Here is a 23,806-nt window from a genome sequence, read left to right as displayed (position 1 = left end):
TTAAACAGCTACTTAAATTTGAGAGAAGCAAGACTTTAATGAAGAATGCTACAAGTATGGACAATAATTAGTTCTCATATTTTAAAAAAAGATTACAGAAAACACCTTACTGAAATTTTTTGCTAAAAAGACAGTCTTTAAGGATGTCCAGGAGAGACAGCAAGCACGACACAGTACAAAAGGAGAAGGGAATGTTGAATTGCAGTGCAAGACACTAACACAGCACGATTACGGAATTGGGTGGAAGCAACCATTTCATAAAGAATGAAATTAGGCATTTATATTCAATCAGGATTTTTTTTTAAGCTTCAAAAATCCAGCATAAGGGAATTGGGAAAAGAGGCAGGGGGTGGGGAGGGGAGGCTAAGCTTATCTACAATCACCATTTTACCAAAAAACACACTGATTCAACCACATGAGAAGTGGAGGATAAACCTGCCTACATAGCCCAGCAGATATTAAGAGCAAATGCCAAGGCAGTAAGTTCTAGGGTTGTCTTAACTGGCTATACCGTTTTTAAAGGGAATCTTATCATTCCACAAGGACTGGTCTCTCAACAACCCCGGGCTCCCAACAGACAAAGTTCCTCTGCATTTGCATCACAAGGCCAAAACTTTCCGTGAACAAGTTCACTCCAAATAATGCTCATGTTGCTGGTTTTAACAGGTCATGGAGTCCTAAGTGGCTCCTAAGAGACTCCACCATTTTCTAGGAGAAGGTTCTACAGATTACCAGGGATTTAAATTTAAGCAAACCACTAAGGAAGGGAAACACTAATGATATTCTGGCACTGTACAAGCTGTGTGCCTGTCATCTCTGCCAAGGACATGGGTGGACTTGGCTTTGCTTCTTAGCTCCATGATCTCCGACAGTGTTGAAGTGGAACTGGGACCTCCCCCATGTGGAAGGAGGATGCCCAAAATTCTCATCCCAGCCCAGCTTCTGAAAGAAACAGCAGACTATCAGGGGCTATTATTAGGAACCATGCTCCTGTGAATTCTGTGGAAATGAAAGCCTGTTTCAGTTCATGCCAAGTCTTTTCATGGTCCGCCAGCGATCCTTAATCATCACAGCTGTTCGGTTAACAAACGGGTAATTTTTAGAAATGGCAGCCCAGTTTCCTTCCCCGTATTTTTGCACTCCATCCTTGACCCACTCGCTTTCTTCCACAGTCCACTTCTGCAAAAGAAAACCAAAAGTTTTATCACGACCTTTCTCTCTACCTATGTACCTTCTCTCCAATACAGCGAAGAGGTAAACTCAAGGATCCTAGAATTGTCTGAACCCCAAAGCAGGGTTTATGCTTTTAAAACATGGCATAGTGAACAATGTGGATCTGGACATTTAATGATTCTCAATGTCCTGCTATTTCATCCTCAACTAAGAATCACTTCTGCATTCCAAACTTCAAATGTGTGTATGTTGTTCCCTATCTGGAAAGTATGTTAGGCTTCTGCCCTCCTAGGTTTTTCTTCCAGAAAATAACTATTACTTTAACTTAGTTTGAACTATCTGAAAAATCTCAAAAAAGATTTTTACTGGGTACATGGGTAGTCTATGCTTATGAGCTGGGGCGCTTATTTTACCTCTGCTCTATCCACATAACCAGTATCAGGAAAGAGAATTTTAAATTACCTGCTTTTTTGTTATAGGGGTTGGATGATCTTCCTCTGGTGTTGCTGGAAAACATTAAAAGTAGACTTATTTCAGAGATCACCTTTCTCTGTACAAACCATGAGAAAAAGATATAGAATGACCCCAAAGGGAAAACTTGATTCAAATTTCACAAACATTAAGAGAAAGGACATCACTAAAGGATAATTAATTTTGTCCTTTGTTTGCAAGTACCAATCATTCAGCTCACGAGAATTTGTACAATGCAAGTACTTTACACTAGGCGGTCAATAAATGCTGATTAATAATGGATTTTAGGCTTTTTAGTAAAACCAACTTTTATTTTTTGAGGCAGAGTTTCACTCTGTTGCCTGAGTTAGACTGCAGTGGTGTCATCATAACTCACTGCAACCTCAAACCCCTGGGCTCAAGTGATCCTCCTGCCTCAGCCTCTAGAGTAGCTGAGACTACAGGCATGCACTACCACACCAGGCTAATTTTTTATTTTTACTTTCTTTTTTAGAGATGGGGTCTTGCTATGTTGCCCAGGCTGGTCTCCAACTCCTGGCAGCAAGTGATCCTCCTGTCTTGGCTTCTCAAAGTGCTGGGATTACAGGTGTGAACTACAGCACCTGGCCATTACTTATTTTTAAATTATGAAGTATTTCATATACTACAGTTGGAAGATTTCTAAAGCTAATACACCTGGATTGCATTGGAAGTGGATGTTTTCTAGAACTGTTATATCATGTTGTTTTAAAATATTTAATGTCATTTTTATTGTTTTTCTGTTACTTCCTCCATTTTCCATGTGATCTTGATCTTGCCAACTATAATTTAGCCAATGAAGGTAATTATCAAGGACAAAACCTTTGAGATTGGCAAAGGATTACTATTACCATGTTACAAAAGTCTTTAGAGCCCCCTCCCACCAAATTAAGGTTTAGCAAATAGTTATTTCCATTAGAATACAAAATATGTGGTGGGAGAGATTCTAATACAAATGCTGTGAAGTTATTAATTATGGAAAAGTAAAGTTTCTTATCTTAGAAAAAACATTTATATATATAAACTGTTGAGAGATTTTTTTTTACTTAAACAGGAAATGCAGAGAATGAATTATACTATCATATCTAATTAAACGGTTTTAGGAATAACAATTAAATATCACAGGAGTTATTAAAACAAAATCAGGAATTTTCCTTAAAATAAAAGTCTTGCTTTTACAGTCTCCATTGTTTAAAGAAAGGACATAAAACTGACTCCTCATAAATCAAAATGAGATCAGGAACTTATTCAAGTTTTTCTAGCTTGGAGACAAGCAGATTCTGGAATGTTAATATGACAGTAACATACATCTATAGTTCGGCAAGCATCAAGAAAAGGCTAAGGAGGATACTGCTTACCCTGAACTGGGAACAGTTCTTCTTCTTCCATCCAAGTATCTTTTTCTTCAACCCCATTAGAGCTGTTCCACTTGCCTTTGGGTGCTCTGAGGGGAGATCAACGAGAGGACACCTGTCAAACAGTCACACGGGATGGTCCCACACTCTGTCCTTGGCTCACCTGCAGCCCTGTACTCCTCCCTATTCTGCTGTGACCACACTCAAGGTCCACATACACACAACTCCTACACCCACTGTCCTTTCTCCTGGGCTGGCTAGGCATCTCCACATAACATCTCTCAAATTCAGCACTGAGTACATCACTATCCCCCTCCAAAATCTGTTCATTTTCCTGTTTTGTTTTGTTTTGTTTTTTTTGGTTTCGTTTTGAGTTTTTAAAGGTCTCAGTATTCTTCTAACCTAGAATCTGCAAGCTGCGCCCTCTCTTCCTCAGACATGCCCTATTCCTGTCTGGACAAATCTCCTTTCCCTCCCTGTTCTCCTCATTTAAGCCTGGGGTGCCTTTTGCCAGTATTACCCTAGCCTCTTAACTGGAGTCTGCCGCTAGCCTCTCGCCCTTCCAAAGCCACGGGGACAATCGTTCTAAAATTACCACATCCGTCCTCTATTCCCGGATGGCTTCTCACTGCCTAAACAATCCAGTCTGGCCCCAGTCAGTTTCCTACCCATTGCTCCCCACAACACCCACCCAAACAGCAGAGCCGCGCTGTTCCACTCCTTCCTCCTAGAAGTTCTGCACTTTCCTGCCTCTCCATATCCTGTTCTTTCTGCTTGTTAAGTCCCTTTCCTGCCAAATGAAATCCTAGCCATCCTTCCAGGGCATCATTCCTAGTGAAGCCTCCTGTAACTACCACACACAGCCGCACTCTGCTGCCACAGCAGGGTGCTTCCACTGCATCCACAGCCATTTCACAAAGTACCCTGAACCAGGAGACCTCGAAGGCAGGAACTACATCTTCCTTTGTCCATCCAAACACCTAGCACGGCAACATACACCCTAACACAAACTGGAGACATATCAGCTCAACTAATACTGGGATTATCAAAGAGTCACTAAGGAATTATACCATCAAAGATTAGAGTAATAACCAAGAAATCTTTCCCGTGAACACAAAATGTTAAGCACTTGACTATAGCCAAAAAAAAAAAGCCCCAAAGTTGAAAAGGAATGTAAAACCAAATTATTAAATCAGAATTATAGCCCATCTCTCCTCATCAACTTTAACTGTGTTTATGTGATTAATAATATAACTGCCCTGGGAACACAGCACAGCACAAATCTGACCTCAGAATTACATCTTTTACAAAACATGCAAAATATCTGAATTAAGGGTTTTAAGGAATTTATATAGATCAAAATGACCTGCAAAAGTTGACCAAGAGAGTAGAAACAAACTTCTGTCTCCCTATCATGAAAGAGAAACTTACTTTTAATGCTGTCTAGGCATTTTGCAAATAAATCATGAAAGCAATTTGATTAATACATAGGCTTGAACAAATTCCTTGGGTTCCATGAAATTACCTAACCAAGTGGCGGAGACAATCGGTGGACTATTTCCTTTCCCTTGTTTTTAGATTGGATCATATCCCCTAAAATGTTTTTTGAGAGTAATTTGCTTGAGACAAGGTAAAAAAAAATTACAGGAAGTTTCTCCTTCTCAGGATATTACTGTGTTAATTACTATTTATAAGCCAAAGTCAGATGGAGTTTTTCTATCTGCTTACCTCAGTGCGCAGATAAACGGATTTGAGCCTCAGTGCCCTGCTGGCCCAGCATTTTCCCTGAGTAGCTGTCCACTTTTCCTGCAGTGTTGCAGGTCACTTTAGTAACCTTCCCCTCGTCTGAACGCTCAGCATTATTTACCTGTGCAAATGTTTGGGTAGTTATTTTATGGGGCCTGTGAAATCTTTCACATAGTGTCACACTGACTACCTCTCCTGACTTCTCATGTGGAAGCGGCTGAGAGCTGGGTCCTCTTCCTAACTGTTAGGTGGCTGCCTGGTGCCGGGCAAGTCAGGCCACTTCTGGTCCTTGTGCTCCTCACTGGTGAAGTTAGAACTTGTGAAGAGCAACGGTCTATTGAGGGTCGGCAGACTAGTCTGGGGCTGCTGGTTTCTGTACCAGGCAGCTTGGGCTAAGAACGGTTTTTACATTTTTAAACGATTGTAAGAAAAAAACAAAACAAAAAAGAATATATGACAGAGAATTTATATGGCCCACAATGCCTAAAATGTTAGCCCTCTGCTGGCCTTTTACAAAAGTTTTGGGTGTCACCCCTTAAAATGCAAGAACTAAGAATCTTTATTTGGTTAATAAATACCTGGAAAGTACTTGCTATGTGCAAGGTGCCATGGGAGATATAAATGCAGGGTTGTGCCCCTGCCCTCCAGGCGATAGCCTCTTACCCTACCTTCTCCCCTCCCTACTCCCCTGGCAGCAGTCTCCAGACCCTCCTTCCCTCAGTGGTGTCTCATCATGCCTTCCTAGGAGTTGTCTTAGAATTATCTGGGGCATAGTTAGAAAAGCAGATTACAGTGCATTCTCCAGCCTCTTCTAATTCAGTAGTTAGGAACCTGGGAGTGTGTACTTTTTGAATATTCCACAGCTGTGTCATGAAGCCCAGTTTGAGAACCTCTGCCTTATAGATGAATAGAAACTCTCAAGATCTAGCCCATCTACTGATTCAGACTCTTCTCCCTTCCTTCTCTCTTGTGCATTGTATTCTACCATACAGACTACATGGAACTTTCTGGAACATACCAGGCTTTCTCATGCCCGTATGTAAGGCGTTCCCACTGCCTAGAAGCTCCCATCCTCCAATATGCCTGACGACTTCCTACTCGTCCTTCAAGGCCAGCTCAAGGTTTGCTCCTCTACAGGTTTGCTCCATCTAAAACTTTGCTGAGCAGGCTCAGCTCTTCTTCCCATGAACTCCCAGGGCACCTCACACATACTTCCTTTAGAGCAGGGATCAATGGACACCTTTTGTCTGTAAAGGACCAAACAGTATTTTCAGCTTTGCAAGCATTACTGTCTCTGTCACAACTACTCAACTCATTGTCATTGCACCAAAAGCTGCCTTAGAGTATACATAAATGATGGGTGTGATATGTTCCAATAAATCTTTATTCACAAAAACAGGCAGCAGGCGGATCTGGCCCAAGGGCCATAATTTGCCAACTCCTGCTTTATAGTACTCATCGTACTTCATACCCCTGACATACGAGAGAGGTGGGTATGTCTGACACCCTCACAAATCCTCCCACTTACAAAACCACTGTAATCCCGCACTCTCTCCATTTCCTCAACTGTTCATGGGAGCCATACCTACACTTCACAGGAACGCTTTGAGGAGTCAGGGAGATCATGCATCAAATGAAAATAATGTGTGTGGAGCTGCATCTGCTGCCCATCAGCTACGCCCACTTGCCAGCCAAGGACTCACTTCCAAATGCAAGTAGTGGTACCCATAGTGCGTATTTGTGCCTAAGTATACATCACTTATCAGACACCACAGCCCTTTGGGGCACCTAGTACAATGCATGCCAGAGCATAGGTCCCCAAATAATACAACACAGAGCAGTGGTAGAGATGGCCTGGGAGATCAGTGAGGTGGATCACATACAACAGGGGTGACCAGGGAAGAGTCCATGGAGGGAGAATTTTGACAGGCAATGTGGTGTACACGGTAAATAGGCCATGGGCTTTTGTGTCGAGACTGACTTGGATTAAAAATCCCAGAGCCCAACTGTGCCACCTTTCAACTGTGTGACTTCTGGCAAGCTAATAACTTTTCTGAGCCCTCCTTATGTATACAATGGGGCTAATATATCCCCTCACAGAGTGAGGATTGTAGAGATTCGGTAAGATAATACATGAAAGCACTTAATCAACAACAGCTTCCCTTCCCTTTGAAGGACGAATGGGATCTGGACAAGCAATGAGGGAGGGATGAGAGTCCACTGTGGGGAATGAGAGAAAGCAAAAGTACAGTAGTAGAAACAAACGCAGTGTGTTCCAGAGACAGCAAGCAGACCAGTTTGCCTGGAGGGGGGATCCACAACAGGGCACAGAGGGTAGCAAAGGCCAGGGTGGGAGTCATGATGTGAGGGCAAAATTAAAGTATCCTAAGGACTGTCCCACTGTACCTAGCAGAATATGGGAAGTCAATCAGTAACTATGCCAAGTCTCACATGCTCATAAAAGGTACAAAACTATAAATATTCATCAGTCTCATTTAAGGATCAAAGGATATTCTGGCCCAATTCAAACAAACTTCTTTTCACAGCTAGACTAATATTTAGTAGTCAAGACACTTGGATGTTGGCTAAAAACGAAAGCAGAGATGAGCAGGAGGCTCTGAAACCTTTCCATCCTCACTCGTGCCCTAGTGCAATGCTTGGAAGCCCAAGTGTAGGGCTTCAGAAATGGCAGGGACGGCTACGTAGTCACTCCCAGTTCCTGAGTCACATTCTAGCAGTCCGAGCAAGCCTTGGTGGTGAATAACTTAGCGAAAGTTACTTCATTCATGGAAGTAATACCAGGCCCAACCAGGACCACCAACCAGCCCCAAAATTTCTACAAAGAAGGTCTTCATACTTGGGGTTCTTCTCCCCTGGTAGGGGTTGGTTGAGAACGGTGGGCTTCGGTGGTGATGCTGGAACAACCTCCTGGGAGGAGTTGAGGCCTGGGCTCGGCTCAGTACTCTGGCTGTCCTCCTCCAAAACCAATCTGCTTATTGTCATGCGCTTGTTCTTGGGCTGCAGTTCTGAGCCACCCTCACCCTCAGCAGGGGCTGAACTTTCGTTTTCATCTTTTCTCAGTCTTTTGTTTTTGAGGGCTGATGATGGTACAGGCGCTTGACTAGGAAGTACCAGATCTTTCTGGTCCAGTTTTGCGAAGGCTGCCTCAGAATCCTTTGCACCAGACAGAGTCTTGAAAGCTGCCTTCAGAGCGGTAATTCCAATGGTGGTTGGAGTATTCTGTAGCTGCCTGCAAATAAAGCAAATCGGTTTTACTATTGTTGGTACTCATCCAAATAGCCACAACTTTTTGGAAGTTTGAAGTTTCAAATTAGACAGAGGACTCCTCAAGCTAAGGACTCTCTGTTTAAAAAAAAGGAGAAGCCAAGCACAGTGGCACATGCCTATAATCCCAGCTACCCAGGAGGCTGTCATAGGAGCACCACTTGAGCCCAGGAATTCAAGATCAGCCTGGGAAACACAGCAAAAGTTTGCCTCAAAAGAAAAGAAAACACCAGCCTGAGCAAGAGCGAGACCCCGTCTCTACTAAAAATAGAAAGAAATTATCTGGCCAACTAAAAATATATATAGAAAAAATCACCCGGGCATGGTGGCTCATGCCTATAGTCCCAGCTACTCTGGAGGCTGAGGTAGGAGGATCGCTTGAGCCCAGGAGTTTGAGGTTGCTGTGAGCTAGGCTGATGCCACGACACTCTAGCCCAGACAACAGAGTGAGACTCTGTCTCAAAAAAAAAAAAAAAAAGAAAGAAAACAAAAAAAAAAACCAAAACAAAAGGAAAAAAAAAAAGAGAGAGAGAGAGGCTGGCTTGACACCACCTTTTCTATAAAAGCCTCTATAATGAGTATAAGCATAAGTTGCAACATGGAGTTCCAAGTAAGAGAACCTTAAAGGAACTATGGCCAGTGATACTCCTTCCAGAAACCTCGTTAGCCTGTGTGCCGTCTAACCCTTTTAGTTTGTATGGACTAAAGCAATGCCTTCCATTACGTAAGAACTCTGAATGGTGGCTACCAACTGCAAGTCCACCTGAGCAACCAACTGATAATCCAGCAATCTCACCTTGAAATCGATAATCGTCTTCCAGCTGCCCAGTCCACCCCTCATGTGAGAGAAGTAACATACTGGTCTCTACTTTGCCCCTCTCTCCTATAGCACACTTATGAACAGGATCTTGAGAATTCTCAGAATAAAAAGCATGCCATCCAGTCTTGGAACAATGAGGAACCACCTTTAAAAAATACACTTCATGTGTCATTTGGAACAGTGAACACGCTTTAAGCGAAAACTTAGGAGAAGGGCAAACGGGCAGCCTGCAGGCCAAACCCAGCTGGCAGATGTGTCTTGTTGCCTAACCCACGTGAAGTTTTATCTTTTTCAAAAATAGACTACCCACATTCAAAGGTTGGGAAACCTCACAAAAAACTAGGACGCCTCACACAAAAATATTAACCAAAATTTGGGCATCCTTGGAAATTCTCATGGAGCAAAAATCACACGAAGCTGAAACATGTGCCCTCTGGCTCACAGCCCCATGCTTGTGACTGTCTTATCCCAGGCCCACTTTACTCCTTTGTATTTCCTACCAGGCCCTCAAAAGTATCTAAACTTGTGACCCTTGCTTCAGCAACTTGTTTTGGGGTTCAACTCACAGATCTGAATGCTGCTTCCTGAGTATATTAAAAGATTATGTATCCACAGGAAGTACTCAGTAGACATATAGAGGTGAGGCAGGGAGAGAGAAATGGAGAAAGAACCTTTGAGGAATAGCCAATCAGGAAGTTCTATCAGGGATCCCAGACACCCCATCTTCAATATATTCATTTTCCCAGAGTGTGCCCTCTATTTCTCACAGTGCCTTGTACAGGTAACTTAGTAACATGTTAGCAGGTCAAATTGCCCAGAGGAACTGCTTCTGCTCTAAGAAGGAGACGATGCTTCCAACAACCAACCAGTGTTTTACCCAAGATCACAAAAGGGCATCCTCTCACCTTGCAGGTTCTCTGGGTGGCTTTTCAACAGGCGCTGGTGTTGGCTGTTTATCTTCCTTCACTGTACTTGAAGCTGCTGACTCAGATTTCAAAGCCTTTTTGGCCATCTGAGAAAGGAAGGATGTCACCAGGAAAAGAAAGCCACAGTTTCATTAATTCTCTGATTCTTTCACCATGAACATACTCAATATGCCAACATTCACTTACAAATCCAATCTAACATAAAATGGAGAACATAAAATGAGAGACCTGGCCGGGCGCGGTGGCTCATGCCTGTAATCCTAGCACTCTGGGAGGCCGAGGCGGGTAGATCGCTCGAGGTCACGAGTTCGAGACCAGCCTGAGCGAGAGCGAGACCCCGTCTCTACTAAAAATAGAAAGAAATTATCTGGACAACTAAAAATATCTAGAAAAAATCAGCCGGGCATGGTGGCGCACGCCTGTAGTCCCAGCTACTCGGGAGGCTGAGGCAGTAGGATCGCTTAAGCCCAGGAGTTTGAGGTTGCTGTGACCTAGGCTGACGCCATGGCACTCACTCTAGCCTGGGCAACAGAGCGAGACTCTGTCTCAAAAACAAACAAACAAAAAAAAAAACACAAACAACAAAGGCAGGTGAGAGAGACCAGATGTATTCCATTTGCCTCTGCTGACCTCCCTGCTTTCGAATTTCTGTGGCATTTAATTAAGGGGGCAGTGCATATGATTCAATGTCTTTTTCACACATTAACTCTTTTCATTTCTAATTTTCTAATTCCCTGCACATCCTCAAGGGGAGACCACAGCTATGGGAAGAGAAGAAAGGCCAAGGCACACCGTGAGGAGGTAGGGCTCTGCATCATCCAGGTGGCTCTCCAGGAAGCGCAGCATCTTCTGCTGGAAGGTCTCATAGGAAAAGTTCTGGATGACAGGGTGGGCCAAGTTCTTCTCTCGGATGATGTTCAGGAGATCATTTCTCAGCTTCTACACAAAGAATCAATATTTGCAACACAAGAAAAGAAAACTCCAGTAAAAATTCAATGATGATGAATTGAGACCTATCAGGACTTTTGCAACACTGTTAAAGAAAGTCACTGGTACACATATGGGAAGGAAAACACAACACAAACACTGGTTAGTAAACTGTGGTTCAGCCACAGTGGGTTACTATATGTAGCTATAAAAAAGAGAAAAAAGTTCCTTATGTGCTAACATACAATGAGCTCCAAAATATATTGTCAAATGAAAAAAGCAACTTCTAAAAATGTTCAAATTAACATGTAGAATATGCTATCACATATGTGTATGGGAAGAAGAGGAAAAATTGCTATATGTGTGTCCATGCAAACACACACACACACACATTTGCGGGCATATGCACAGAGTTATCTCTAAAAGAAAAAAAGGACACCGGTCCCTCTGAAGGGAATTAGATGGCAGAGGATAGATATGAGAGAATTTTCACTAAGCTCTTTGGTCATACCTTTTGGATTTTATATTATGCATGCATATTACCTTTTCAAATAATAAAATTTAAATTTATAAAGAAGAAAAAATAAGAGCAGAGGACCAATAGAGCTTTTGGCACCAGGAAATAGAGGTGTTAAGTCCTCACCAAAGCCGTCTCCTCAAGTCTTCCAGGATCAACACTTATGTGAACAAAGTCAGGAGTGTTACAAATTTGTCAGCTTAATACCTGGTGTTGATTGCTTAAATAAATGTTCTGTCATAACCCTGACAGAAATGAGGCGAGTAAATGATTAATGTAAATTTCTATATTGAAAAACACAGTTTGAAAATCCAATCTTACAGTGAGTTATCTTTGATATAAAAGACGACAATGCTACAGTGTTGCATGTTTAAAGGTGACTATTTAGATAAGATTCCTGACAAAGAATCCTTTCCCTATTTCCCCACAAAAAGCAATGAGATGGATTTAAGTCATGGAAGCAAAAATAAATAAAATTTACCTGAGTTGTGGGGTCCTTGGACATATGTTTTTTCAAAATTTTTGAAGCCTTTTCAAACTCTTTGTTTTTGATACAAATAATAACAGCCTAAAAAAAAGGGGGGGAACCTTTTACTTTTAGTAATGACAAGCGTAATCAGAATATCAAATATCAAAATAACTGTTTCATATTATATCAAATTCCTGTACTTAAAAACTAACAATTATTGTTCAAGTGTGTGAACAACTGTACTCTGTTTCTTTCAGCTTATAAAGGTAGTAGCTTTGCAACATCACAGTGGATTGTTTTTTAAATGGCTGATAGAGCAAAATCAGATCCCCTGGATTACAGATCATCTAATCAATTTGAATAGCACCTCCTAAGGAAAGACAAAATGGACAGGAGTCATTTTAATTTCCTGTAATTTTAGGTCCCAGAACAATTGGTTCTGTTCTTTATGGATGCAAAAGCTTTGATGTAAAGAGTTGGAGGGGGTGGTGGAGGGAGGATATACTGTAGGGGGAAAAAAAAAAACAAACAACCAAGCAGTTTGCTGACTGTAGAGTTCTGCTAGTTCTATTCAGAAGGCCCGTTTTGTAGGAGAATGAAAAGACAAGCCTCTTACTGCCACAAACCCCAGCCAGCAACTTTAGTTAGTAAGTATGTAGGGAATTACAAACCCAGATCAGCCACGAGCAACAAAGAAAAAGGACAAAGTTCCAGGTAGGTAGGATAAGGTCTTACAACCCACAGAATAAAGAATCCTTCTGTAAAGAAACTCCAAGAGAACATACGTAGAGGATAAATCACGGTGACTGAAAATTTAAAAGGAAATTTGAGCAAACATGAACATTTAAAAAAATAAGAAACACCAATAGAAACCTGGGAGCATTTGGAGTTACATTATACAATAAAGTAGCTACCTTAAATCCTGCCTCAGAGAGAGACACATTTTTTAAAAGACTACCATACACAAAAAAGGAAGGAAAATTTGTCCACAGATATTTTCAGTCTTCACGGGGACGAATGTACGGAAATACAGACCAAGAGAAGGAGGAACAGCAAGGGAATCTATTAAGTACTAGTCTCTGGTGATTCTGTCCTCAGCATGCTGAGCACAGCCACGCAGGGCACAAGGAAACTGGTGTCAAATGCTCTTGAATAAGCAGGCACAACTTGCTGCCCAGAGAAGGTACAAAACAAGTCTTTTCACTCAGATGACCCATATCCACTTATACATCATTTTCAGCAAAACACAACAAAACAAAAAACCCTTAAACTAAGACTATATTCACTTTCTTAAATACAAGGTTTTTACTTTTTACAAATCCTATAGGTCCTATTAAGTTTTAAATTTTTATTTAACTTGCATACAGTAAAATTTCCTAGGGGGCAGGGGTGTATAGTTCTGAATTTTAACACATTTTGAAATTTCAGACTCTGGTATCACCCATCACAATGAGGATCCAAAAACCTCCCTTGGGCTGCTCCTCTGTAGTCATACCCTCCTGTCCCTAAGCTCTGACAACCACTGATCTTTTCGCTGTTTTTTCTCTTCCAGAATGTCAAATAAGTAGAATTACACAGTATGTAGCACCTATTTTTTTTAAAACGATGTAGCCTTAAGACTGGCTTCTTTCACTCAGTATAATGCCTCTGAGGTCCATCCACGTTACACTACCAATCGTTCACTTTTTCTTATTGCTGAGCCGTATATCCCACTGTATGGATGTACTATAGTTTATCCACTGAAGGATTTTGGGGTTGTTTGCAATTTTTGGTCATTATAAATTGAAATGCTAGAACATCCATGTACAGGTTTTGGTGTGAATATAACTTTTCATTTCTCTGAGGTAAATATACAAGCACTGGGATTGCTGGATCATATGGAAAATATGTTTAACTTTCTAAGAAACAGACAAACCGTTTTTTGGAATAGCTGTACCATTCTTCATGCCCATGAGCAATGTATGAGAGTTCCAGTTGCTTGACATCCTCGCTAGCACTTTTTTTTAAAGTTGACAAATAAAAATTGTATATATTTATTGTGTACGACATGATATTTGGAAACACATAACTAGCACTTTTTATTGTTAGTATTTTTTTTTAATTTAGCCATTCTAACTGGTAGGTACTAGTGTTCATTGTGGTTTTAACTTGTATCTTAATGGCTAAATGATGTTAAACATCTTTTCATGTGACTTTTTGCCATCTATATTTTTTGATGAGCCTTTTGACCATTTCAAAAATAGGGTTGCCAGCCTGAGCAAGAGTGAGACCCCATCTCTACTTAAAAAATAAAAAGAAATTATCTGGACAACTAAAAATATATATAGAAAAAATTAGCCAGGCATAGTAGTGCATGCCTATAGTCCCAGCCACTCAGGAGGCTGAGGCAGAAGGATTGCTTGAGCCCGGGAGTTTGAGGTTGCTGTGAGCTAGGCTGACGCCACAGCACTCTAGCCTGGGCAACAGAGTGAGACACTGTCTCAAAAAAAAAAAAAAAAAGGGTTGTATAGGCTTTTTTTTTTTTTTTTTAGTTCTTTATATATTATGGATATAAGTCCTTTTCAGATATGTGATTTGTAAATATTTTCTCCCAATCTGTGGCTTGCCTTTTCATTCTATTCAGTGTTTAACTGAGAGAAAAAGTTAAAAAAAAATTTTTTTTAACTTCTCTGCTTCAAAGGTTGTGCTATGTGCTTATCTTTTAAAACTATGTATTAATATCCTGCAGAAAAAAATTTCAAAGAGATGAATCATTGCTTTATCACTTGGCAGTTCTCAGGAATAAGTATAATTTTTTCTCTTACATATATGTTAAGATTTTAGGGCATAAGCAGCATATCAATGGTCTCTGGCTAACTTAAACAAAAAGGAAATTCCAAGTACAGATTTTCAAACTAAATGAGATTGGTTTATGTTGGGAAGAACTGTCAGAAAGCACATTTTAATAAAGGAAAAGAAAACCAAAACTCACAGAACTGAAGAAAGGTTAAAGCAGCAGATGTAAAAAGAAAGGAGGCTGTTCTGAGAAGTAGCAATGTTTAAAAAGCTTCAACAAAGTTTTTTTGTTTCAAAATTTACAGTTCTAAGTGAGTGTGTATGATGTGTCAGCACCTCAAATGGGGTAAGGCCTCCCAAAAAACTCAAGGTTCTACTACCAAAGGTGCAGGGGAGAATGCTGCACAGCAAAAAGCAACAAATGCTTCTCCAAGAACATGCTATACATGTTGGTCTCCAAAGAAATCTAACTGAGGAATCTTTCTTTCAGTTATGCAGAAAAAACTAATGTAGTCTCAACATAATTAACAGCTTGCAGAAGCAGGTTCAAACTTTTTGGTCTCAGGATTCTTTTAGACCACTCTGAAATGTTAATGAAGACCCCAAAGATCTTCTGTTTATGAAGGTTATATCTGTTTATATTCACTGTATTAGAAATATAAAACTGAGAAAATTTAAAAATATTAATTCATTAAAAAATAATAATAAACACATTACGGATTAACATAAACATCTTTATGTAAAGTTACTATACTTTCTAAGACAAAATTTTAATGAGAAGAGTGGCATTGTTTTACATTTTGCAAATCTCTTTAATATCTGGTTTAATAGAGAAGACAGCTAGATTCTCATAACTGCTTCTGCATTCAATCTGTTGTGATACGTTGTTTTGGTTGAGGTATATTTAAAAATTCAGCTTTATACTGATATAAAGTTGGAAAATGGAGGAGTATTTTAATAGCCTTTTCAGGAAACAGTGAATATTCTTGATCCTACATCAAACTTTAACAAGTAAACTTTTCTCAATCTGTCACATTAAACTCCATCAGTCTATCTTGCACTTTAATGGATCTTTTGTCCATGAATGATTTTGTAACATCATGCAGCAATCATCTGAAAAATATTTGCTCACTGAGTTATGTAGATCTTCCAAATGTTGACTTATTAATTAAAAATATTTTTAAAATCTCAGCTGTTAGTATCACCAATCTTCAGAAAACTGTAAGTATTGGGAAGCTATCAAGCACATGAATTCAAGTTTTCCAAAATTCTAATTTTCATTTGAAAGCTGGAATCTTATCATTGGTAAAAAAATTCTGTCAACTGTTTTATTTTATTTTTTTATTTTTTTGAGACAGAGTCTCACTTTGTTGCCCGGGCTAGAGTGAGTGCCGTGGCGTCAGCCTAGCTCACAGCAACCTCACACTCCTGGGCTCAAGCGATCCTCCTGCCTCAGCCTCCCGAGTAGCTGGGACTACAGGCATGCGCCACCATGCCCGGCTAATTTTTTCTATATATATTTTTAGTTGGCCAGATAATTTCTTTCTATTTCTTCAGTCTCACTCAGGCTGGTCTCGAACTCCTGACCTCGAGCGATCCACCCGCCTCGGCCTCCCAGAGGGCTAGGATTACAGGCATGAGCCACCGCGCTCGGCCTCTGTCAACTGTTTTAAGTGACAGGTTCATTTTGCTCATTCTCAAGAACATGACTGTCAAATAGCCAAGTCTGAATATCCAGTTTGTCAGTTGTTCTTTGTCAGTGTTCCATTAAAAAAGCAGCCAGTACAGCGTGCAACTCAATCACACAAGTGCTTTTCCTGAAGATAACCACCTTCATGTAACAGAAATATTTTAGGCATACTCCCTATTTCATCACACAAAATACTAGATTTAATAAAATCAATATGTTTACTTCGTGATCAAAGACATTTTTGATCGAAACTAGCAGTTCTTTTTTTTTTCCTTTCCTGAGACAAGGTCTCACTCTGTTGCCGGAGCTAGAGTGCAGTAGTGGCATCATAATAGCTCACTGCAACATTAAAATCCAGGATTCAAGCAATCCACCTGCTTCACCTTCCCAAGTAGCTAAGACTACAGGCACATGCCACCATGCCTGGCTAATTTTTGTATTTTTTGTGGAGACACGTTTTGCTATGTTGCTCAGGCCAGTCTCAAATTCCTGGCCTCAATCGATCCACCTTGGCCTCCCAAAGTGCTGGGATTATAGGCATGAACCACTGCACCCAACCTGAAACTGGCAGCTTTTAAAAAACTGCATCTGGAAGTGAAGAATACAACAATTACTAGTACAAGTTACCACCGTCTTGATCATGCTAAGGCATCAGCAATTTTACCCACCATGACTTTTGCACCATCAATGAAAATGTCAATGTACTGAAAAAGTCAAATGTTTTAGTATTGTTATGAAAACAGTTTTGACATCATGGACCATCTCAGTAATCCCGACACCGTATGTTGCAAAGTTCTAACTTAAATAACTTACTTGAAAACCTTTTTAAAAAGTTAATATACTTTTAAATGAATTGTGACACTTTATGAAGCTTAAATGCATCAAAAAGGCTCATTGAACCTAGGCATCCCATGGTATTTTCCTAAAGATGACCATTAACAGATTCTGTGACTCTAAATGAGAAACTTAAAAATGTAAATTAAAGAGACAAATGATATCATATCATTTAATAACTAGGAGAGCGAGTAATTGCGGTTGCCAGCCTCAAAGGTAGCCTCCAGCACACCTCACCTCTTGCACAGTCCCATTTACACTCTACCAGAGTTGATCTGGCCCGTGTGACCAATAGCACATGGCAGAAGTGATGCTTCCAAGATTAAGTTATAAAAGATCGTAGCTTCTGCCTTAGGTTCTTGCTCTCTCAGATGACTTGCCCTAGGAGAAGCAGCTGCCATGTTGTAAGCAGCCCTATCTGTGGAGAGGTGAGGAGATGAAGCATCCAGCCAACAGCCAGTAAGAAAGTGAGCCCTGGCCGGGAGCAGTGGCTCACACCTGTAATCCTAGCACTCTGGGAGGCCAAGTGGGAGAATTGCTTGAGCTCAGTTCGAGACCAGCCTGAGCAAGAGTGAGACCTCATTTCTACTAAAAATAGAAAAATTAGCCAGGCATTGTGGCATATGCCTGTAGTCCCAGCTGCTTGGGAGCTGGAGGCAGGAAGATCGCTTAAGCCCAGGAGTTTAAGGTTGCTGTAAACTAGGCTGATGCCACTGCACTCTACCCAGAGTGACACAGTGAGACTGTCTCAAAAAAAAAAAAAAAAAAAAAAAAAAAAAAAGGAAACTGAACTCTCCTCCTCACTCCCCCCTTCATATTTCAATTAAAAAAAAAAAGAAAAGAAAGTGAGCCCTGCTAACAACCATGTGAGTGTTGAAGCAGATCCTCCAGCCCCAGTTGAGGCTCGAAATGACTGCAAGCTTAGCTGACAGCTTAACTGTAACCTCACGAGAAATCCTAAACTAGAACCACTTAGCTAAACCACTACCTGACTCCCAACCCTTAGAAACTGAGAGAAAATATTTTTTAAGTTGCTAGGTCTTGGCTGGGCGCGGTGGCTCACACCTGTAATCCTAGCACTTTGGGAGGCCGAGGTGGGCGGATTGTTTGAACTCAGGAGTTCGAGCCCAGCCTGAGCAAGACTGAGACCCCGCCTCTACTAAAAATAGAAAGAAATTAGCTGGACAACTAAAAATATATAGAAAAAATTAGCCGGGCATGGTGGCGCATGCCTGTAGTCTCAGCTACTCGGGAGGCTGAGGCAGTAGGATTGCTTAAGCCCAGGAGTTTGAGGTTGCTGTGAGCTAGGCTGACACCACGGCACTCTAGCCAGGGCAACAGAGTGAGACTCTGTCTCAAAAAAAACAAAAAAAGTTGCTAAGTCTTGGAGTAATTTGTTATACTGTGGTAACAACAATACAATAAGTATAACAAGAGATCTGGTACCTGGTGGAGAATGGAAAAGCAGAAGAGAATCAAGAAAATGGTTGATGATTTTAAGGAAGTTTAGATTTTTCTAATAGATTTCCCTAAAGAAGTCATCAAATAAGAGATCTATAAGTTTAAATAATAATAAAATAATATATACGCAGCTGAAAGAGGAAAGACCACAAATGCTCTTCCAGAAGAGGAGCCACGTGGCAAATCTATGGTCCTTGAGCTCTGAAGGAGCTGCATTCCTCAGTCAGCTATAGGTTGAGCATCCCAAATCTGAAAATCCGAAATTCAGAATGCTCTAAAATCCAAAATTTTTTGAGTACCAATATGACACTCAGAGAAAATGCTCAGTGGAGCATTTTGAATTTTGGATTAGGAATGCTCAACCTAAGTTTAATGTAAATATTCCAAAATCTAAAAAAATCCAAAATCTGAAACTCTTGTGGTCCTAAGCATTTTGGATAAGGAATACTCCATCTATACTTAGCAGGAGTTACATGAATTACTCTGAACTGGTACCCATTCAAAAGCTCCTCAGCTGTTCTGAAAGTAGGCACGGATTTCTCCTCCCTTGCTAATAATGTCTTTTCTGGCATTTCCCCACCCACCCACCAACACAAACTTGACTTACCTATACTAAGGATGTGTTCTTGGAATTGAATATTATCTAGCATTCTTTGTAAGACCAATAGTGGTTCCTGCGCAAGTGAAGTGAAAAAATATCTGCACCTCCTGCATGTTCGTTGTTTTTTAACAGGGTACCTGAGTACCTCCTACACAGCCAAGAGACAGAAGGTCTTCCCTGCTAAGCAAGGTTTTCTCTCTCCACCCTACTCCCACCTATGGGATCCCATCCTTTTAGGGGTGTTCTTTTCTCTTCTGAATAGCTTTCCTTATTTTCTACCACCAGGGCAATGTTGACTTGTTCTTCAATCCCCACCTTTGCATTCTGCTTCCACACCCCCTGCTTTGGTTTTTGGAGTAGAAAAATCTTTTTCTAACTGGTTCCCACAGACTATTCTATGCTTTAAATAAAAATAAGTTCCAGGCCAGGCAGGTGTGGTGGCTTACGCTGTAATCCTTGCTCTCTGGGAGGCCGACAGGGGAGGATCTCGGGAGGTCAGGAGTTCAAGATCAGCCTGAGCAAGAGCAAGGCCCCCTCTACAAAAAATTAGAAAAACTAGCTGGGCGTGGTGGTGTGTGCCTATAGTCCCAGCTCCTTGGAAGGCTAAGGCAGGAGGATCGCTTGAGCCCGGGAGCTTGAGGTTGCAGTGAGCTATGACGATGCCACTGTGCTCTACCCTGGGCGACAGAGCGAGACTCTGTCTCAAAGTTCCACTACTTGAAGCTACCCGAGCCATGGCAAAGTGATAGCCCCGAATTCCTAAACACTCCACTAATTTCAAGAACACTTAATTAATTAATTTTTTTTCTAAGACAGAGTCTTTCTCTGTTGCTCAGGCTAGAGTGCCATGGCGTTAGCTTAGCTCACAGCAACCTCAAACTCCTGGGCTGAAGAGATCCTGCTGCCTCAGCCTCCTGAGTAGCTGGGACTACAGGCGAGTGCCACCACATCCAGCTAATTTTTTTCTATTTTTAGTTGCCCAGCTAATTTCTAATTTTTTTTTTAGTAGAGACGGGGGTCTCACTCTTGCTCAGGTTGGTCTCGAACTCGAGAGCTCTAGTGATCCTCCTGCCTCGTCCTCCCAGATGCTAGGATTACAGGCATGAGCCACCACACCCAGCCTAATTTCCTGAATACTTAATTTCAAGAACACTTTCTGGGCTGGGTGCCAAGGCTCACACCTGTAATCCTAGCATTTTGGGAAGCTAAGGCAGGAGGATTGCTTGAGGCCAGAAGTTCGAGACCAGCCTGAGCAAGAATGAAACCCCGTCTCTACAAAAAAATAAGAAAATTAGCCAGCCGGGGTAGTGCGCACCTGTAGTCCCAGCTACTTGGGAGGCTGAGGTAGGAGGATGGCAGAAGCCCAGGAGTTTGAGATGCAGTGAGCTATCATCACGCCACTGCACTCTAGCCCAGGCAACAGAGCGAGACCCTGTCTAAAAAAAAAAACAAAAACCAAAAAAACATTTCCTGTGCCAGCCTTTTACCATTCTTCTACCATTACTATTTTTCTAGCTGGCTCATTATCCCAGCACCTCTGATTCTAATTTATCTGCTCAAAGGGAATGTTCCCTAAGCCTCTCTTTCTGCAGACAATTGCATGAATGAGCTCAAAGTCAGTCCCACATTTCCCAAGGCCCCATCTAGTCTCCTTGGTTTATTATAAACAAGGGTGACCAAACCTAGGCCAGAGCTACTTGTAGCCCTTTCACAGTACTCGCGAATGGTGCAAAAACTTCCAAAACGTCAGAGCCTTCTATACCAACCCATTTCCAGGGTACCGTGGCCCCTCCTGCCAGGGCCACAAGGAAGACCACCACAAGGAAGATCACAAAAGGTGAGCACCCACCATTTCTTTCCAAGCCTGGGTGGGAAAGGAGACACCTGAAGAGATAACATCTGTGAGTGTGTGTGCTTGCTTGCTCTCTTTCTCTCCATCCTTGTTTTCCTCTACTCCACACAGAATAAGATTAAACGCTATATTCTCTAACACCCCTGATTTGAGTTAAAATAAAAAAGAAATAAATAAAGCCTTACAGCCTCCTTGACTAGTTTTCTACTGGATTCGATCACTGCTTCTGTCAGTGTAAATTCCGTTTTAATCATCTCCAGTACATTGATAGCTGATTCCAGAGGTGTGAGCTCAGCTTCCATATCAAAGGAACAATCTAGGACAAAGCACAGTTTTCACTTTAAGCTCTTTTCTAAAGAGTGGAAAAGTTATATCCAAAAATGTATACACTTACGGAAAAGGAACATGCAAATATAGTAACATTTGCATTTAATTTGTTGACATACTTGCTACAAGCTTACATATGTTGCAAGAGTCCAAATTCAAATCACTGAATTTAAAGTGACCATCTTTTAATACTTTTCAAGACGAGCAAAAAAAAATATTTTTAAACACATGCATTTGCCTCTCCTATTCAAGATACAACATTCTCAGATACGAGTGGCCAGAAACTGACAACAGTTTGCTTAACAGCTGGAGTACAATTCAGGGGGGAAAAAATGTGCTCCTACTCTGAAAAACACTCTACCACAGGGAAAAAGATGTCCATATCAACATAATGCACTTGAGATCGCAACAAAGTTGGGGTGATCAATTAACAGGTGGGCGAAAATAAAAAACATAGAAAAGCTGCCAAGAGAACCTTAACGGAGAAAACTAGAGCCAGAGAACAGACCCATCGGTAGAATGAAAAAGACCACTGAGATGGAAACCAGCGCACTTTAACCCGTAATCCTTCGGATGCAAGTTTGAAAACAAAATCCTACGTAAGTAAATCAAGAGAAGAACACAAAAATAGCCCATACCTAAATTTTCCCCTTCTTCAATGCGCGACAGGCACTGCATAACCCGCAGCAACCGGGACACGGTATGCTCCTTCCCCAAGGGCCTCACAAGCAAAGCTGCGAAAAAAGACAACGTTGGATCCGCGCCCCAGCCCCAACAGCCAGTCCTCATGGACCCCCTTCCCCAGCCTCCTTCCCCCGGGCCGACCCTCACCCTGCATGATGTCCCGGATCTGCCTGAAGTCCCCGTACCGGCTACCCCGAAAGGCCCGCAGCGCCTCGTGGAAGTAGAACTTGAGCACCCAGCGGTTCACCGCCTCCTCCAGCCGAGCCTCCCCCGCGCTCCGCTCCGCGGGGCCTCCCAACCCCGACTGGTGGCGCCCCCGCCGAGCCCGCCCGCCATTGCGGGACGCCCGCCGGCCCGCCGCCCGCCCGCTGCCGTCGCTACTCCCGCCTCCTCCCGCCATCGCGTCCGATCGCCGCGTGCCCTCCCCGCCCTCTCGGCCGGGCCGTTTCCTCGGCTGTGACGCCGCCGGGTCACGCACGACGCCCGGGCCGGAAGCGGGGCCTCCCGTCCCGGCTCCCGCGGCCATGATAGGAACGGCGCTCTGAGCCGCCCGCGGGCTTCTGGGAGGGAAAGGGCCGGAGGGCCCGGCCCCCCTCTCGGACACCGTAGTTCCCATTGTGCGGCCGCAATGCCTGCTGGGGCTTGGAGTCCACGCCGCGCAGGCCGGTGAGCCCACCAGGATTTGCAGTCAAGGATCTACTCTGCTCCTAATTTACGGAGTACGGGTACTATGCTAGCGACGCGGGACTATATATATGAGATTGAAAGATAAATATGTGCACCTTATGAAACACTTTTAAAGTTGTGACAAGGAGCATACATAGAGGAAAGTTCATTAAAATTCACATTTTAGCAAATATAAAGCAAAGGCCAGTGTGATCCCAATTGGGGTCAAAAATGGAATATGCCTGGCACCCCAGAAACCTCCAGACATATAGTTTTTTTAATCGCAAAAATAACACATTTTGTTGTAGAACTATTGGAAAAAATAAGCAAAAGGATCACTCCTAGTCCCACGTGAAAAAATAAGTTGACATTTAGGTTTATAGCCTTTCAATGTCTTTTGTATACCTAGTGTGTGTGCGTGCTGACAAACGTGGCATCGGACCATACATATTCTATTATAACCCTCATTTTCCTTTTTTTTCCCCCCACTCTGTCACCCAGACTAGAGGGTAGTGGCGGGATCATCGCTCACTGCAGCAGCCTCTAATTCCTGGGCTCAAATTGTACTCCCGTCTCAGCATCCCAGGTAGCTGAGACTACAGGCGCTCCATTTTCCTTTTGGCATGTGATGAACGTCTTTCAACACCACTAAATATTTTTTTCTACAGTATCTTTAATAGATACATAGCATTCCAGGATATGGATGAACCAAAGTTTTCTTTATCTAAACGCCTACTGTAAGATGTTTAGGTTATCTAAAAATTTTGTAATTCTAGACAAGGTCAATGTTAGAGACATTCTTTTAGCTTTATTATTGCACAAATTCATAATTATTTCCTTAGGATAATTTCGTTAGAGTGGAATTGCTGAGTCAAAGTGTTTTGTGTAGTTAAAATAAGGAGATAATCAAACAAGTTTTCACAAATCCCACAGTTTATCGCCATAAAAAGTGAATTCCCCCTCCCCTCCCCCGGGTTGAGAATGCTAAAAGGGGGAGAAGAACAAGAGCAAATCTCACAGGGAATAAGCTCTCGAGACAAGGGACATGAACCAGATAGTGAGAGAGTTGCAAAGCTATTCGTCTAGTTGCTCAAGTAGATGGAAGCAAGTCTCCGTGGAAAGTAAAGTCTAATTAAAGTTTGAGGTGTATCTTTATACCCGCGGTTTCTTGGGAGAGATGGCGTTCAACACCAGGGAGATCTGCACGAC

At 42.0% G+C, this 23,806-nt stretch overlaps 1 protein-coding gene across 2 annotated transcripts; it reads right to left on the bottom strand.

Moving 5' to 3' along the window:
- Positions 1 to 17: 17 nt before the first annotated feature.
- Positions 18 to 22,467, bottom strand: TERF2 (telomeric repeat binding factor 2). Of its 2 annotated transcripts, XM_045533380.1 has the most exons (10): positions 22,079 to 22,467; positions 21,886 to 21,981; positions 21,106 to 21,236; positions 11,720 to 11,806; positions 10,587 to 10,733; positions 9,774 to 9,880; positions 7,621 to 8,013; positions 3,021 to 3,106; positions 1,636 to 1,679; positions 18 to 1,179 (listed from the first exon to the last, which is right to left on the bottom strand). In XM_045533380.1, exons 1-10 carry the CDS (start codon positions 22,455 to 22,457, stop codon positions 1,021 to 1,023), a joined length of 1,629 nt encoding a protein of 542 aa, XP_045389336.1. In that variant the 5' UTR covers positions 22,458 to 22,467; the 3' UTR covers positions 18 to 1,020. The 2 variants fall into 2 exon arrangements, with proteins under 2 accessions (XP_045389336.1, XP_045389337.1); XM_045533381.1 differs by lacking the exon at positions 11,720 to 11,806.
- Positions 22,468 to 23,806: the final 1,339 nt, after the last annotated feature.

The sequence above is a fragment of the Lemur catta genome, chromosome 20 (genome assembly GCF_020740605.2).
Source record: "Lemur catta isolate mLemCat1 chromosome 20, mLemCat1.pri, whole genome shotgun sequence".
Taxonomy (NCBI): domain Eukaryota; kingdom Metazoa; phylum Chordata; class Mammalia; order Primates; family Lemuridae; genus Lemur; species Lemur catta.
Note: the sequence above shows the minus strand (reverse complement) of the source record. Positions and strands in the feature narration are given on the sequence as shown.